The 15,433-nt window shown below is 34.1% G+C and overlaps 1 protein-coding gene across 1 annotated transcript in view; it reads right to left on the reverse strand.

Annotated features, from left to right (window-relative positions):
• Positions 1 to 1,475: 1,475 nt before the first annotated feature.
• F5 (coagulation factor V) overlaps positions 1,476 to 15,433 on the reverse strand; it is a 39,838-nt gene continuing 25,880 nt past the window's right edge. The window contains exons 14-25 of the mRNA XM_070942760.1: positions 14,263 to 14,422; positions 12,377 to 12,613; positions 11,562 to 11,769; positions 9,455 to 9,634; positions 7,629 to 7,745; positions 7,147 to 7,218; positions 6,404 to 6,498; positions 5,424 to 5,579; positions 4,458 to 4,602; positions 3,744 to 3,892; positions 2,638 to 2,820; positions 1,476 to 1,877 (exon numbers count right to left, since the gene is read on the reverse strand). Of these exons, the coding sequence (XP_070798861.1) occupies positions 1,731 to 1,877; positions 2,638 to 2,820; positions 3,744 to 3,892; positions 4,458 to 4,602; positions 5,424 to 5,579; positions 6,404 to 6,498; positions 7,147 to 7,218; positions 7,629 to 7,745; positions 9,455 to 9,634; positions 11,562 to 11,769; positions 12,377 to 12,613; positions 14,263 to 14,422 (1,849 nt within the window). The 3' untranslated portion in view covers positions 1,476 to 1,730. The remainder of the gene's footprint in view (positions 1,878 to 2,637; positions 2,821 to 3,743; positions 3,893 to 4,457; positions 4,603 to 5,423; positions 5,580 to 6,403; positions 6,499 to 7,146; positions 7,219 to 7,628; positions 7,746 to 9,454; positions 9,635 to 11,561; positions 11,770 to 12,376; positions 12,614 to 14,262; positions 14,423 to 15,433) is intronic.

A 15,433-nucleotide genomic window follows, 5' to 3' on the forward strand; every position in this document is an offset into this window, starting at 1 on the left:
AAAATCTCGCCACTATCACTCTCATCACTCGACGCCATTTTAGGTCAGTCGACACAAGCTACAATACATTTTAAAAATGTGAACTGTACATAATTTTATAATTATTTTTATTTTAATCTCATCATTAATTTTTTCAGAGAATCAAGTTCAATGGATATTCGATCTTTGTCTCATTCTAACTTATGAAAAAAAAGACAAAACACAATTCTCCTATCCTTATTCTCTTAGACTGTACAGCTTTAGATTACGTACCATTTCATCATAAAGCTTTTGAATAAAAAAAAATGTCCACTATTTTGTGAAAAAAAATAGTGAACATAATGTGAAAAAAGCAGACTGTCCGCTCAAATAGTGGACACCTGGCAAGGGTATTTCTTCATGACAACAGCTCTATGAGGTACATTGGGTTGAGAGAGAATGACAGGCCCAAAGTTATCCAGCTAGCTTTCATGCCTAAGGTGGGTCTGGAACTTAGTCTCATGGTTTCTAGGCCAGCACCTTAGCCATTATGCTAAACTGGCTCTAACTTCTACTTTCATGAAAGCAGCAGAAGCTTTCAGGTGTCCATGAATGAATGGGCTAAAATATGTTAGAAGGTGAATGGAAATGACAATAAATATAATGAAATTATTTGGAAAGAAACTAAAGGAATGCTGAAAGGAGTACTAAATATAACTCTATTGAAATGGAGGTGATAATGTGAAAGTTTGGAATTTAAGTTTATGCTATAACATTAAGTGTTCGAGAAAAAATGATGAAATGGTAGTAAATATTGTGAGAACATTCAAAAATCATAAATTCTGGAGAAATGTTAAAATATGGAAATTTGCAAAAATAACCAGGGATATTTTAATAACCAGGGTTTGTTGAGGAATTATTGGGTATATATTGGGTTTGGATATGCTTATCCTTGATTCATTTGAATTGGTTCATTTTTGGTAGATGTTAGATAATTGAAATGAATCATTTTAATTGATTATATTAGTCATTTTGATTCATTCTTCAGACCCAAGATTATTTCATTGTGACTGTTGAAAGGCATCATTGATATCACCATTTATGTCTTTGATCTAATAGTTAATGTTGTCTGTCTTCATTAAAAGTTGCCTTGTAAATCCTGATGATTTACATAGCTACATCCATATTATTCCTAGTAACATTAACTGGATCATTAAATGCTATTGCCTTCTTCAATTTCCCAATCCATTTTATTGGCATAGATCATCTTATTGGCAGTTGATCATCTATATAATAACCAGGGCCAATCCGGTTTAACTTTCTAAATCAGCCAAATTGAACTAGAGGCTCTTATCTATTGAAATTTAATTAATGTAATATTGTCATTATGGACCCTCAGAAGAAAGTGCAACAAAAAAATTGAAATGAAATGCTTTCTATTTGAGAAGAGGAAAACACAAATGGAACCAGCAAAAAAATAAGATTTTATCGTATTAGGATGTACATTCATGATTAAAGTGGCAATAGAATTATTCATTGTAAAGTTACTTCAGTTATGTTATTTTGATTGATATTTTCAAAGCTATTTGAAAGCTGTAGTTGAAAATTCTTTGAGAAAAATAGCTTTTTTACCCTAATACAGTTTTATTAGTTTATTATTTTATTTACCCTAATACAGCTTTTGTTTTTGTTTCCTTTTAGAAAGCAGAATTAGTAATAAGAAAACTTGAAACATTGAAGTTGCTTGATTTGATTAATCTTCTGTCCAAGCCTTAAAAAACATCACAACCAAACAGTTCTATCCGGAGTGCAATATATTGATTCCATGTTTTAGGGATGATACGAATGAACCTGGATAATATAGGTGGTTTAAAAAAGTGTTTGACATGTCCATCACTGTTAATATTTCCTGTGAAAACCTAAATGTAAAACAAAAGAATAAATTAGCATCATATGCAAATGAATGATAATTTCAAACATAAATCCTCAAAATTCCCACAGAATATCACCAGGAAAATTATTTTCTGTCTCAGATCACTTCAGTAATGCGTAATTTGTGGGCTTATTTTGATAAACCTATCAAGTTGTCTTATGATTTCAACTATTGTTCCATTATTTGAAATAAAACTTATTATTGACTACCAATGAGCTTTGTCAAACTCATTCAAATTATGAAGCATGTATTGTCCTGACTGATGGCACACTCCAAGTGCCTTTAATTGAGAAATCTCATATTGCTGGAATTCCAGGAAAAATTCAGCCTTAGGGAAAAATAGGGGACATGACTTTGGTGATTACAATCTTTCCAGGCCCTCTAGGGAAGGGAAGGCTTTATTAGATTTCTGGGTTGATGTACATTGCCATTATTTTCTCCTTTGTTGGTAAAACAGTATGAGGTTTCAAAAAAAAAAAAACCCCCATCTGTACCCTTTGCTTCCTCTGAATTAATAAAGGGACCTCTGATGCCCACCTAATTACAAATTTAACAATGTACTATGGCAAACTGTAGGAGCTGTAACAAAACCAAGCGAGATAGTACAGAGTCACTAATTCCCAAAGGATAGATTAAAACCTATGAAAATGTTCCCAATATAATACCATACATATGGTAATAAAATAATAAACTTGGAAGACATAATTTAGGTAATCAAATCCATCAGTAAGATAAGTAATTGGTACCTTTTCTGTGGAAGTGCAAACGTTCAAATAAGGCTTCCATGTTGAATTGTCATCAGTATAATGGATAGAAAATGTTTTCACATACATTTCTGTAGACATTGATTTGGCTCCTTGAATTATTATGCTTGTTATTTTTGTAAGATGTTGCAAATCAATTTGTAGCCACTGATTTTTGTTGTTTACCTAAAGGATTAATAAAGTTCACCTTATCATACTACTCTTAGCAATTGAACCCTAATTATCTACAACCTGCAACTAATTGAGTCATACAGAAGTGCACAGGAAATCTGAACTCATTAATATGTAAATTAAATGCTATTAAAAATCCAAAAGAACACATGAAGCGTATCTACCCTAAATTTAAACAACACAAACCCAAAGATGATCTCCAATCATATAAGACCTTAACTACTATAGAATTAATGGAATTTCTCCTCCCTCTTTTTTACTTTTCTTTCTTATAAAAATAGAACACATTTAGTGTGAACACAAATTTCTTGCACAAATGCTTCTTGTATTAATTCTTGCAATATAACTTTTTTCTAATCTGAACAATTGTCAATGGAACAAATAGTCTCCTGGACTATTTGTGGGTGCTCCATCTCGGGTGGGGGGGTGTTCAAGAAAAGATTGAACAACTATTTGTCTGGGATAGAATAAGGACTTCTGCCCTAGACAGAGGGTTGGACTAGAAGACCTCCAAGGTCCCTTCCGGCCTTATGAATCTATGATTCCATGACTTCATGAATACAATAAGCAATCATTTAAAGACTCCTATATTATACAAGAATACCAATCAGAGACACAGTATTAACTGACATACAACTCTGAAACTGCTGCCATATAATTTGTGAAGTGGGCTTTACTAAAGAGAAATAAAAGTGTGGGAAGAAATATTAACTACTACGTAAGTAACAATTCAACATCATTCAAAATATACCAGTCATATCACCTGTGTTCTCTGCTCTCTCTTCTCTCTGATGGTTTGATGCCACCAATTATTAGATGGAAACTACTGTAAGCATTTAATTTAATGGGAACGTAAAATTAAAAAAAAAAATGCAACTACAAAAATAATCAGGTAACTTAGTTTGTTTTGTTTTTACCTTTGGTTGCCAAGCGTTTGTTCGCCCTTTCAGATTGAGTCGTGCAAGGAATGGTTCCCATGAACTCCACCAAGTCTTCTTATAAGAAGAGGCTGTAATCTCTGAATTCTTGATAGCCCCACTTTCCATTCCCAATGGCATAGAGCACCCTGTTGTAAGTACATATCCTTGTTAGGTTTTTCTAATGCTACCATGTTTCCCCCCAAATAAGACCCTGTCTTATATTTTTTGAACCTCGAAATAAGCCTGGGCCTCATTTTCAGGGGAGGTCTTATTATTTTTGGGCACGTGAAGCAAGACGGGGCTCCTCTTGCCATCTTACCTGATTTCCACCTTTGTATCCCTAACCCTAATCCGAGGAAATGGCAGGGACCGGCTGCGCATGCACTTAAATATTTTCGGGGAGGGCTTATTTTTAGGGAAGCCTTATTTTAGCGCATACGCTCAAAAGCCCAATTGGGCTTACTATCCGGGGAGGTCTTATTTTGGGGGAAACAGGGTATCATATTCAGGAAAAGATACCAGCAGGCTTGGAATTATATTTCTACAGATGGTTTGGTCAAGTAATTTAATCTTCTTTCCCCTTCTAATATTCATCCCTTGTATAAAATCTCGTTTCTCTTGCACTTTCAATGTTTTTGATAACATTAAATTGAACTTTCATCTGTTTCTCCTCATTTGATGGTATGTGCCAAATGTCTGTTCATGTCTTACCTTCAACTTCACAACCCAGTAGTTCAATGCGGAAAGTAGGTCTGTTGTAGAACTTGGTTGGATACAGCCTAATATATCTGGCAATAACAGGAGGATCAATGTGGTTTTCTTTTACTTTGGTACCATCCGAATTGCCCTCAAAATGCTGAGGAAAAAAAAAAGTCCAAATTCTATAAATTATGTCTCACTTTTTAAAATATAAATTATTTAAAAATATTTGCAACTGGAAAATTAAAGTGACTTTTGAGCCTATTCAGTCTTGAGCAATTATTGGTTTTCAGTGAGATTGCACATCAAAACAAACACTGAATTATTTCAGTGGGAACTGAGGATCACAAAGTTTCTTTCATATTGCAAGAGTATATATAATATTTTCAGATTCATCATCTTCATTGTATCATATAATTTGACTAATGTTTACCACAAATAATTTGGTGTTTAAAACAGCAGTGATACATCATCTCTAAACAAAAGTACACAGGTATTCTTATCCACATTCAACATACCTCTAATGTCATCACAAGCATGTTTATACATTTGTCAATAAATATATCGGAATTAAACTACTTTAAATCACACGTGTTGTTCCCAGCTATAATTCTCCTTTCAATAATTTCTTTTACTATTTACAGGTTAAAAGAAGGAAGAGAAGAAATTATCTGCCCATAATTTACATTCTTTCCTACCCACTAATTAAATATTTTCCAGTTTTTGCATCTCTCTTTCTCATTAAAAATTAACCTGGATTTAGAAACCTGCTTCCTTAAAAAGAAAACAAAATGAAAAAGGACAAGATAATAAATAGAACATTTTTATCAGTTTTAAGAGATTTATAGAGAATATGTAATTTTCATACTATTCTCTTTCATATATTAACTTTTGAAAGAATAAAGCGCTTAACATATTTCTACATATTTTCAGGCAGAAAAGAAGAATGAGGATTTCAGATAGAAGAAACATGCAAACCATTTGAGTTTTGGGATGTCTTCCTTTAAAAATAATCCACTTTCGCCCATCTTCGCTGTAGCTAACAAAATATTCCAGAGTATACAAATGTTTCAGTAGTTGCATGGCTCCTTGGGTCTGAATGCCTGTGATGACAACTTGTCTTTGTAGGTCTACCTATACAATAACAACAAAAATTATGAATCTATATTATCCCAGTTTCATTTCTTTGGATAAAAAGATATTCTGTACCATACTGGATGGAAATACAGGATTGGTTCAAGAACTCTGTCTCTGATAAATGACCAGAAGTTTATCACCTTCTCTATCAATTTACAAACACAAAATATACTGAAGGTTGAAATCTAGTTTATCTTTGATGGTAGAAGAACATCCTCTCTAATGTAAGCCAAGGCAAATAGTATGCTCTATACTAATCTATTTTGTAGCCTTCACCATCTGTTGTCTAAGAATACTATCATTCTCAACCTAAAAGCAGAGCCAACCAAAATGCTTTTGATTTGAAATATAGTGATGTGAAAACTGGATTCATGCATGACACTAAGCCATAGTGTGTCAAATTTTATATTCTTTTAATTATTAAACCTTTGCAAACTTGTTTATAATTAATTATATATAGAATGTGTGAAGCTAGAAAACTATAGCTTAACACAATGTAGGAACCACATATAAAATTGACCAATAGACTAAATAAGTAAATGATTAACTGATTATGGTCAGGACTGTAGAGATGAATGTAATTAAATTAAATGCATATCAAAATTTTGCTTTCTAACTCATCCACTCTCCTAAGTGGGAACTCCATTTTCAAACATTCCTTATCCTGTACATTTAATTCACAATCACCCCTAATTTAAGGTGACAAAAACAACATTTTAATATTAAAATGTTAATATTCTTAATGCCTCAAGAATAGCAGCGCATTCCAAGATGATTTCCACAACCAAATCACATTGTAGTGTTGCAATAAACTGTTGTACCTGGATCCATGGATGTTCATTTTCCTTCTTTATGATGCTCCAAGCATTATATTTTCCAGAATTATTCAGTCTTGCTAGCTTAGGCTCCCAATAGCCTACACAGAAACATGGAAAAGACATTTTTGCAGACCAATGTCAACAAGATACGGCTGCTTTCCATGGTGACTTTCATTTTTTACTAAAACAATTGTAAAAAACATATTCTTTTCATAACAGGAAATATTTTTTAGTTTTTATTTTATATTTATTTCTATCCCACTTTTATTATTTTTACAAATAACTTGAGGCAGCCAACATACCTAACAATCCTTCCTTCTCCTCTTTTTCCCACAACAACTATCTTGTGAGGTGGGTTTGGTTAAGAAAAGATGACTGCCCCAAGGTCAAAAATACAGATAAAATATTGAAAATTATCAAGTGTCTGTTATAAAAGAACTGGAACCAAGGAGCAGTAGCAGAAACAAAAAAAATCTGAAAATGTTCCAAAAATACATTGAATACTGTATGCTAGATATTGAGGGCCCAGTATATACTGATAATTAATGATCTTTTCCCCTGCCTCTTGATATTATGAGACAATTATTTCTAGCACCATACAAATAAAATGAAAATATGCCCCACATGGAATTTAATCTATAAAACTGGCTGTTCATTAGAGCCACACAGTTCAGTAGATAAACTTCTGGATATAGGATTTCCAAATAACAAGGTTTTTGACATAACAGCTTTAAAATTCAACCTACCAACATGATCTGAAGCACTGATCTGTGAGTCTTGTATTATCCCACTTGCCAGCCCCATTGGTAATTTACAATCTAAAGAGGGAGAAAGAGACAGCATGGAAGTGTTTTATTAGCTTTTCCTAAATTCTGGCATTAAGCAGAGTACTCCTTATTAAACCCAACAGGAGAGAAAGGTATGGTTTCTATGCTGTTGTACCTATTTTAAGTATGTGCAGCTAGGAAGAGACAAAGACACAAGCAGATTATATAGCAATGATATTATAATGGGATATGTGCCTTCCCCAAATCCTGGAAATATTTCCAATGCCAGTTAACTAGGGAATGTGCCAGTGATGTCATCTACATGCTATCCATACTAAAAACAAAAAACAAAACCCTGGGATCTCAGAATTGGTTCCCCCCCCTTTTCTTTTTTTTCTGTAGCACAAACTTGTAGTGAAGCTGATGTGCCTTGTAAAATTAGTATGGTTAAACTCTGTTACCTTTATCAATGACAGTAAAGAGAGCCTTCATTCCTCTTTCCTGATATTCACCAACTTCTGTTTCTAAAAGCCATGTGCCAATTTTGGATGGTTTCATTTTGATGGTGGTGAATGTACCTTGAAAGCAGAGAGGAAACATGTTAATTTTTAAAATAGGTTTAAATTCCAAGAATTTGAATCATCTAGTAATAAGGTGACTAGGATAGCATGTTAAACTTAACCAGAAATCAGATAGCAAATGCAGGTTTATAATTATACTTAAAGTTAATGGAAGAAACTATTGGTTGATACAAGAAGAAGGTCACTGAATGTGGGGAACATCATCCAGGAAGAGATTCCCTAAATGTTACAGTAAGAGTTTTTCAGCACTTGTCCCTTAAATATTTTCAGTCTTCCAACATTGGGAAGATCTTACAAGGAGATCTTGTAAGAATGAGAACTGGAGCTCTATAGAGTCCTAAATCCTAATCTATTAGTTTCTGTATTTGTAAAGGTTTATTTTACAGCATAAACAAACAGAACAAGCCTGTCTCCCTCCTATTCACATGAATCCCATAGGCAGCCATCAAACCTGATCAGAACTCAAGTATTCTATGAATACTATGAATGGTTTTATGATCATTATTTCACAAATATGTGAGAAGTTTGTATTTCTAGCCATAATTCTCTCAGATTATCTAGATGGAGAATTGAGTGCCTTAGCATATCTGTGAAGCTACTGGAAGCAAAATTCATTGTAAATCTACAACAAACACATTTCATTGCATACAATTTTAATAATACATACTTAGAGATATGGCCACATCATAAAGAAAATGTATGTTACAAAAGGTGCTGTTATTTTTCACATTTCCGTATTTCAGAAGTTCAAACATTTAAGTTTAAGTTTACTTTATTGTCATTGCACCTCGTACAACGAAATTTCTGTTAATTTCAGTGCTATTAAAATTCCAATGTACTGCAGCTGTATAATGCTACTTCAAGAGAATACCTTAAATGAAGAGTAGCAGTGTGATGTAACTAATGCTATTATATTTAAATAATATCTATTCCCCTGAAGATTGTTTACAACTTGAAATGCATTGTGAATTCCAAACTGTTGTTACATTTATTTCCCATATTTATTTTGTTCAATTCAAGACGTTATACATAATACTCATAATACTCTGGCTAATATATTTTAATGAATGCTTTATATCTATATTCAGTGCAACTAGTTAGAAATGTTTCAAGTCATTGCAGCAAGAAACAGATGTGTGGATCTGAATTGGGGTGAAATGCTCCCGGTTCGGACTGGATCATCCAATCCGGTAGCGATGGAGGTGGGTGGTTCGGAGAACTGGTAGCAAAAATCCCTGCCCCCCCCCATGCCCAGCTGAGCTGCACAATCAACAGAGGCCTTTTTTTTTTTTTACTTTTAAAAGCATTTTTTCTACAACCTCTTCGGCCGAAAAAATGCTTTTAAAAGTTAAAAAAAAAGCCTCTGATGATCATGCGGCTCAGCTGGGACGTCAAAGGCTTTTAAAAGAAAAAACCCTTTTTTTCTATTAAATGCCTCTGACGATCCAAGCTGAGTTGCCTGATCATCAGAGGCTTTTTAAAAAAGCCTTTGCTGATCAGGCAACTCAGCTTGGATCGTCAGAGCCTTTTGAAAGCATTTTTTTACAACCTCTTCGCCGAAGAGGTTGTAGAAAAAATGCTTTTAAAGTAAAAAAAAAAAAATTGGCCACACCCACCCAGTCACATTACCCTCCCCCCACCAAGCCACACCCACAGAACCGGTAGTAACAAATTTTAGATTTCACCACTGATCTGAATATATTTACCAGGAAGAAGAGGAAGGACCCCAAGTTGATTATCTTCCCTTCCCTCTTCAGTGAATGTCTGACCATGAAAATGAACAACATGGATGTCTTTGGGCCCACCCATGTTCAGCAAATGCCAGTGGACATCCTCATCTTTGTACATCTTCAAGCCTTGCAGCTGATAGGGGATCCCATTAATTGCTAAAAATAAAAATATGACCAGATTAAACAAAAAGCATTGCAGTTCAATTTAATATAGCAGACTTCAGATTAAAAATCCAATAGCATTGTGAGGATTTGGGGAAAGCTTTTTTTTTTCCTTCTAGTTCACGTTAAGTTTTCAACTGCTTTTAAATATAGTAGTAAGGTTGCCAATGAGTGCAAAAAGAGATGGAAAAAATATTTATTTTTTAACTGCTTCATTCACAAATGTCCAGCATGGATTAGTTTTAATAAAATACAACAAAAATCATTAAAAATAATCCAGATTAAATAAATTTAGGCACTGCAATACCAGAAAGATGAATTACAAATTCACCTTGCATTTTTTGTAGTTACTTGGAGCCACCTTTTAAGCTTCTAAAGATTATGATGTAGCCAAATTTGGAAATTCCCGTGGAAGTACAGTAGATTTATAGTTTAAATATGTATTTTATCAAAGCAAGTTATACATAACTCCTTGAACAATCAGTTGTGAGAATCATGATTTTTCCTGCTTGAGCAGGAGGTTAGATTGGAAGACTTCAAAGGTCCCTTCCATCTCCGTTATTTTATAATTGTGATGCAGCCATAGAAAGGGAGAGAAAACAACTGAGCAAAACAATTTAGACTTGAATAGCTCCACAGCTGTTTGTGCTACAGTCAATAAGATATGGATTAAAAGGAGGAAGACCCAGATTCTAGAACATCGACTCACTCCGCTATGCAATCTTTGAGCCAGTCATTCTGGCAGCCCAGCATACCTCAACAGATAGTTATCAGAGAAAAATAGATCTTATACTATGCTTTGATATAACTACCTATCAAATAAAAAGGCTATAGTAATATGGTTGTGTTAATAAAAAAGTTTCACTGAAAATCTCAGTCACGGAACTCTTAACATAATATTTGGGAACTTTACCATTATTGGTTGGATTTCACCTTTTATGTAGGAGTTAATGGAGTATGGTGGCTCATGTGGTTTAGACACTGGGTAGGAGATTAGCAAGCCTGCATTTGAGACCAAGTATTGTTGTGGAGTGAAGTTGAACTCCCGTCTTTCATGCTAGCTCCTGCTGGGAACATGAAGGGGGCCCCCCAAGTGGGCATCCCCAATGGTGATGTAACCAGATAATCCTTTCAATCCAGAAGTGCTTCGGTGCTTCTGACACAAGCATTATGCTTATAGGAGTTCAAGGCACCATTCATAGCAATCTCTCCTTCTGTTCCCACCCTCCAAATCTACCCTGTAGGACTGAACCAAAGTCATCTTTAGGAATCAAAGATATATTTTTTGTGCTTCTCATCAAATAGCATCTCTGAAATTTTATTTAAAAAGACAACAAGGATAATGATAGAATCTAGGAAGTGGAAAAGAACCTTAGCTGTATACTGTAATGTAGTTTAAAAAGATATGTATATAAATTTGTTTTATTTAGATACAAAGACTAGAAGAGAAAGTAAGATCTAATAGATTTGATATTAACACAAGCAATCAGTTAACAATTGAGCTGATTGTTTTTAACAATGGATAAATACCGGTCTATGCTATCATTAGGATAAGGTAAATAGAAAAAAATAAATAAATGTAATTCTTATATTCTTAAGAGCTGTGGTGACGCAGTGGTTAGAATGCAGTATTGCAGGCTAACTCTGCATCCCACTGTCAGGAGTTTGATCCTGGCTGGTTCAAGGTTGACTCAGCCTTCCATCCTTCTGAGATCAGTAAATGAGCACCCATATTGTTCGGGGCAATATGCTGACCCTGTAAACCACTTAGAGAGTGCTGTAAAGTCAGTAAGTATATGCCAGTAAGTCTAAGTGCTATTGCTATATACATAAAATAACATTGAGTATTATGTTGCCATTAGCATAAAAATGATTTATTGTAAGTAGAAATCTTATATAAGAGAAATGAAAATATTTCTACCAGGAAATGTGTGGCGAGATTGAACTCCTATAAGTTTCTCTGCACGAGTCCTTTTGTCATATTTTTCAAAGTACCAGCTTCTCTCCTCATCAAAGACCATAAAAAGCAGGACAAATTCCCTTATGTCTATTGGCCTGTTGTACTCGTCAATCATGCCTTTCTGGCAGATCAAAATAGGTCCTATCAAGCCAGAATTAATATCTTTTTCCTGCAAAATATATTTTAATGTGATTTAATTTTTCGTGTTAGAAAAGAAACACAAAAATAAACACTAGTAATATTTAGTAATATTATTAAAATGAACATTTAGTAATAGCATATAATTAAAGGTAAAAATAATCAACCAAACCCAGTATGAAAAATAATTATTTGGTAATACAAACAAACATAGATATATTTAATCTTAAAGAGAAATAAATATGGGCATTCAATCAATATTTTTATACAAAACGAATATATGTAGTAAAAGAGACTATCTGTTTGGAAAATATAGCTACTAAATGGTGATGAAATTCAATTCTATTTCTCCTTCATTAGAGTTTTCAAAACTATTTGGCCTACAAAAAAATAGATCAAAATTTAGGGAAAAGAATACAAAACCACAATTCATGACCCTACAAACAATATTAAAAAAAAATTGGTGATCTAAACAGAATCATTCTTTTTCATGAAAGGAATTGTAAAATAAAACTAATAAGCAAAATGCATATGCTAGAAGATACAGTAGATAAGTATATATTCTTCTTTAAGGTTAAATAAAATGAACTATATGATTAAGTTTTCTTTTTAAAAATATTCTATGACATTTATCTTACCGGATTTACACCAGAGTAATAGGCCCATGATTTACATTTTTCTGTGTTGTCTGTTGGTCCTGACCGTTTGGTGACTTGCCAGACATATGTGTATGTGCCATTTGGCATGATTGCATCATCCTTTTTGAAAAATTCAGGAGACTGGTCATCATAGCTTCTGCCTTCAGAAGATTTCTCATAAAGAAGGCCATGAGCATGAAGTGAGTATGGTCTAGAGGCCAAATTTCTGAACTGAACCTAGAGAGTTGAACAGTCAATGATTAATACATGCAAAAGATGCACAGAAGAGTTTCAACATTTACAGTTCTATAGCCTGAATTTCTGTCATAGATTGTAGTAGAGTATTTTAAAGTACCATGTCAAACCTTGAAGTTGCAAACAAATTATTTTATCAAATGTCATTATACAAAATACATTTCCTTTTTATTCTATTTTACTTTTATTACTTTTAGAGAGCTTATTCTGTATATGCTCAAAATGACCAATCAGGATAAACAAAGATCCAATCAGGAACCAATAATGCCAAAGTAACCAATTAGTATCGGGTATAAACAAGCAATCAGAGACCAACCCTTACCAACCTACACCAGTCCAAAACCAACTCAGCTAAACAGCCATCAGAAGTCAGGACACCTGGCTATAAAGGCAGGAGCCCAACAAGTTCCTTCTCAATTGTCTGTGATCTACACCATAGACCACCTTGCCTTTGAAGATTTCACTACAGAGAGGGGGCGTGGCCAGCATCAGGCGATACGGTGTGGATTCTGGGGCTCCAGGAGAACACTAATATCCTAGCCGATTTTGAGGATCTCCAGGAATCATAGCTGTCTTGTGGAGACAGTGAAGAAAGAAGATGCTGGCTGGCACGGATAGGGAATGAGCAAGTTCCCTGAAATGCCGGCATTAGTCTTCGACCCATCAGCGAAGGAAGGCAGCCATTAAAGAGCTGTCACAAGCCAGAATGGCCACGATCAGAAAGAGGGAATGTCAGAGCGGTAATTGAACGGAGTATTGTTACCTGGTGAGTAATTTGGCCAACTCACAGGTAAAAGGGAAAAAAAGTCTTTGACTGCTTGAAAAAATTGTAGCGGAGGATTGGTTGCTAATTAGCACAGAAGGATTAAAGCAGAGAAAAAAAAAGATTTCACTACAGTTGTTGGCGAAGCATCAGGAAATCTGTTGTTTACACCACAATCACAAACTCTGAAGAACAACACTGTTCAACAGATACTGATTGGGAAAGCTTACACCAGTATATTAAATCCAATTGACTTTTTCGTTGGATCCTGCCACCTAAATTTATGTGTGACCCTTCTCCCAAAACAGTTTATAGGTGGTTAGAATGCAGTACTGCAGGCTACTTCTGCTGACTGCCGGCAACCTGCAATTTGGCAGATTGAATCTCACCAGCTCAAGCTTGACTCAGCCTTCCATCCTTCTGAGGTGGGTAAAATGAGGACCCAGATTGTTGGGGACAATATGCTGACTCTGTAAACCACTTAGAGAGGGCTGTAAAGCACTGTGAAGTGGTATATAAGTCTGAATGCTATTGCTATTGTAACTGGTTCTAATTTTGAACTGTTTTTATTGGCATTGTATTGGAATAGAATGAGAACTGAGCCTCCAGTTGCCCTTACTAAGTAGACCCAACAGGAAATTTGACAAGATGAGCTAATTCTACTTTATTGTAAAACTATATTAACAGACTCTTGAAAGTATGAAAATACAATTCCCTCCACATCTCTTTTATAGCCCAAGGAACTAGGAAGGGTGTCTTCTGAAACCTGAAATTGATTCTATTTCTTGCAGTTCAAACATTTTTCGTGTTTAATGTTGCTAAAAATCCAAGGTACTCTTTTATTAAAATATTTTGAACATAAACTTACTTGGATTACATCATCCACCTCAGCCCTAATGATAGGACCCAGTATACCAAGATGTTTTTCATATTCCCCTCCAGTGCTGGGTGTCTGGAAAGTATCATCAAGATAACTTCGGAAAATAGCTTTTTTGAATGTGGTCCTGGTTGGGCGACTTCTCACTGTACTAAGGATATGGAAGATTTGAGGAAGGAAAAACCTGTGAATTTTTTAAAATTTGCATATACTATATATCAATACTTGGCATTTTTGTCCACCTATCAATACTTCCCTAAGGTCTGGAATGGGAAGAAAATACTGTATATTATTATTATTATTATTATTATTATTATTATTATTATTATTACAATTGGTCACAGTCAGCCAGATGTTTAGACTGAATTTTGCATTTTTGTTCATTTCTTATTAATATTATGGTTCATCACAATATCAGTCAGATGTTTAGACTAGATTTGGCATTTTTATTTTTGGTTACCTATTCTTAATATTATTATAGTTTGTCTTAATGTATTATCTGAACCCAGCCATTATAATTTATAAATATTATTATAGTTCGTCTTAATGTATTATCTGAACCCAGCCATTATAATTTATAAATCACAAATTATGAATTATTGTGAGTTGTATGAACCCAGCCAATTGCAAACCATTATAATCAGGTCCATTGTCACCAGCGACATGCTCAGGTGGTTCCATTGTTGAAGTGACTACTCCTCTTTGCCTACAATTAGTTTGTATGGTTTTTTTTTATAATATTTATCTTTTAATGTGGATTTTAATTTTTTAATATCTTGTTTTTCTGTTGTTTTATATGACACTCAGTCACCTCGTGTGAGATGAGCAGCTGTACAAATTTTAGTTCCTTGAGTAACAAAGGGGGCTCCTCTTTGATAAACATAAACATGAATCCCAGCTAGACAATATCCTGTTCCTCTTAATTGTGAATGTTTAATATAAAGAAAATATTGAATTGATATTTAGTTTTTTTCTTTTTCTTAATGCTAGAAATTAATAAACACTTATTAAACTTACACAAAAATGATTAATATCTAACTCCTCTATTTCCAGAACATGAACTACAAACAATTGACTGACTATTTCGATTGCAATCGTACCATGCTTGCATGAAAATTCTGTTCCACTGTGTTTGATAGGTGCATTCATTCCTTTGTAACTC

The sequence above is a fragment of the Pituophis catenifer genome, unplaced genomic scaffold (genome assembly GCF_029215685.1).
Source record: "Pituophis catenifer annectens isolate HBS135680 unplaced genomic scaffold, rPitCat1.0.hap2 SCAF_4, whole genome shotgun sequence".
Classification (NCBI taxonomy): domain Eukaryota; kingdom Metazoa; phylum Chordata; class Lepidosauria; order Squamata; family Colubridae; genus Pituophis; species Pituophis catenifer.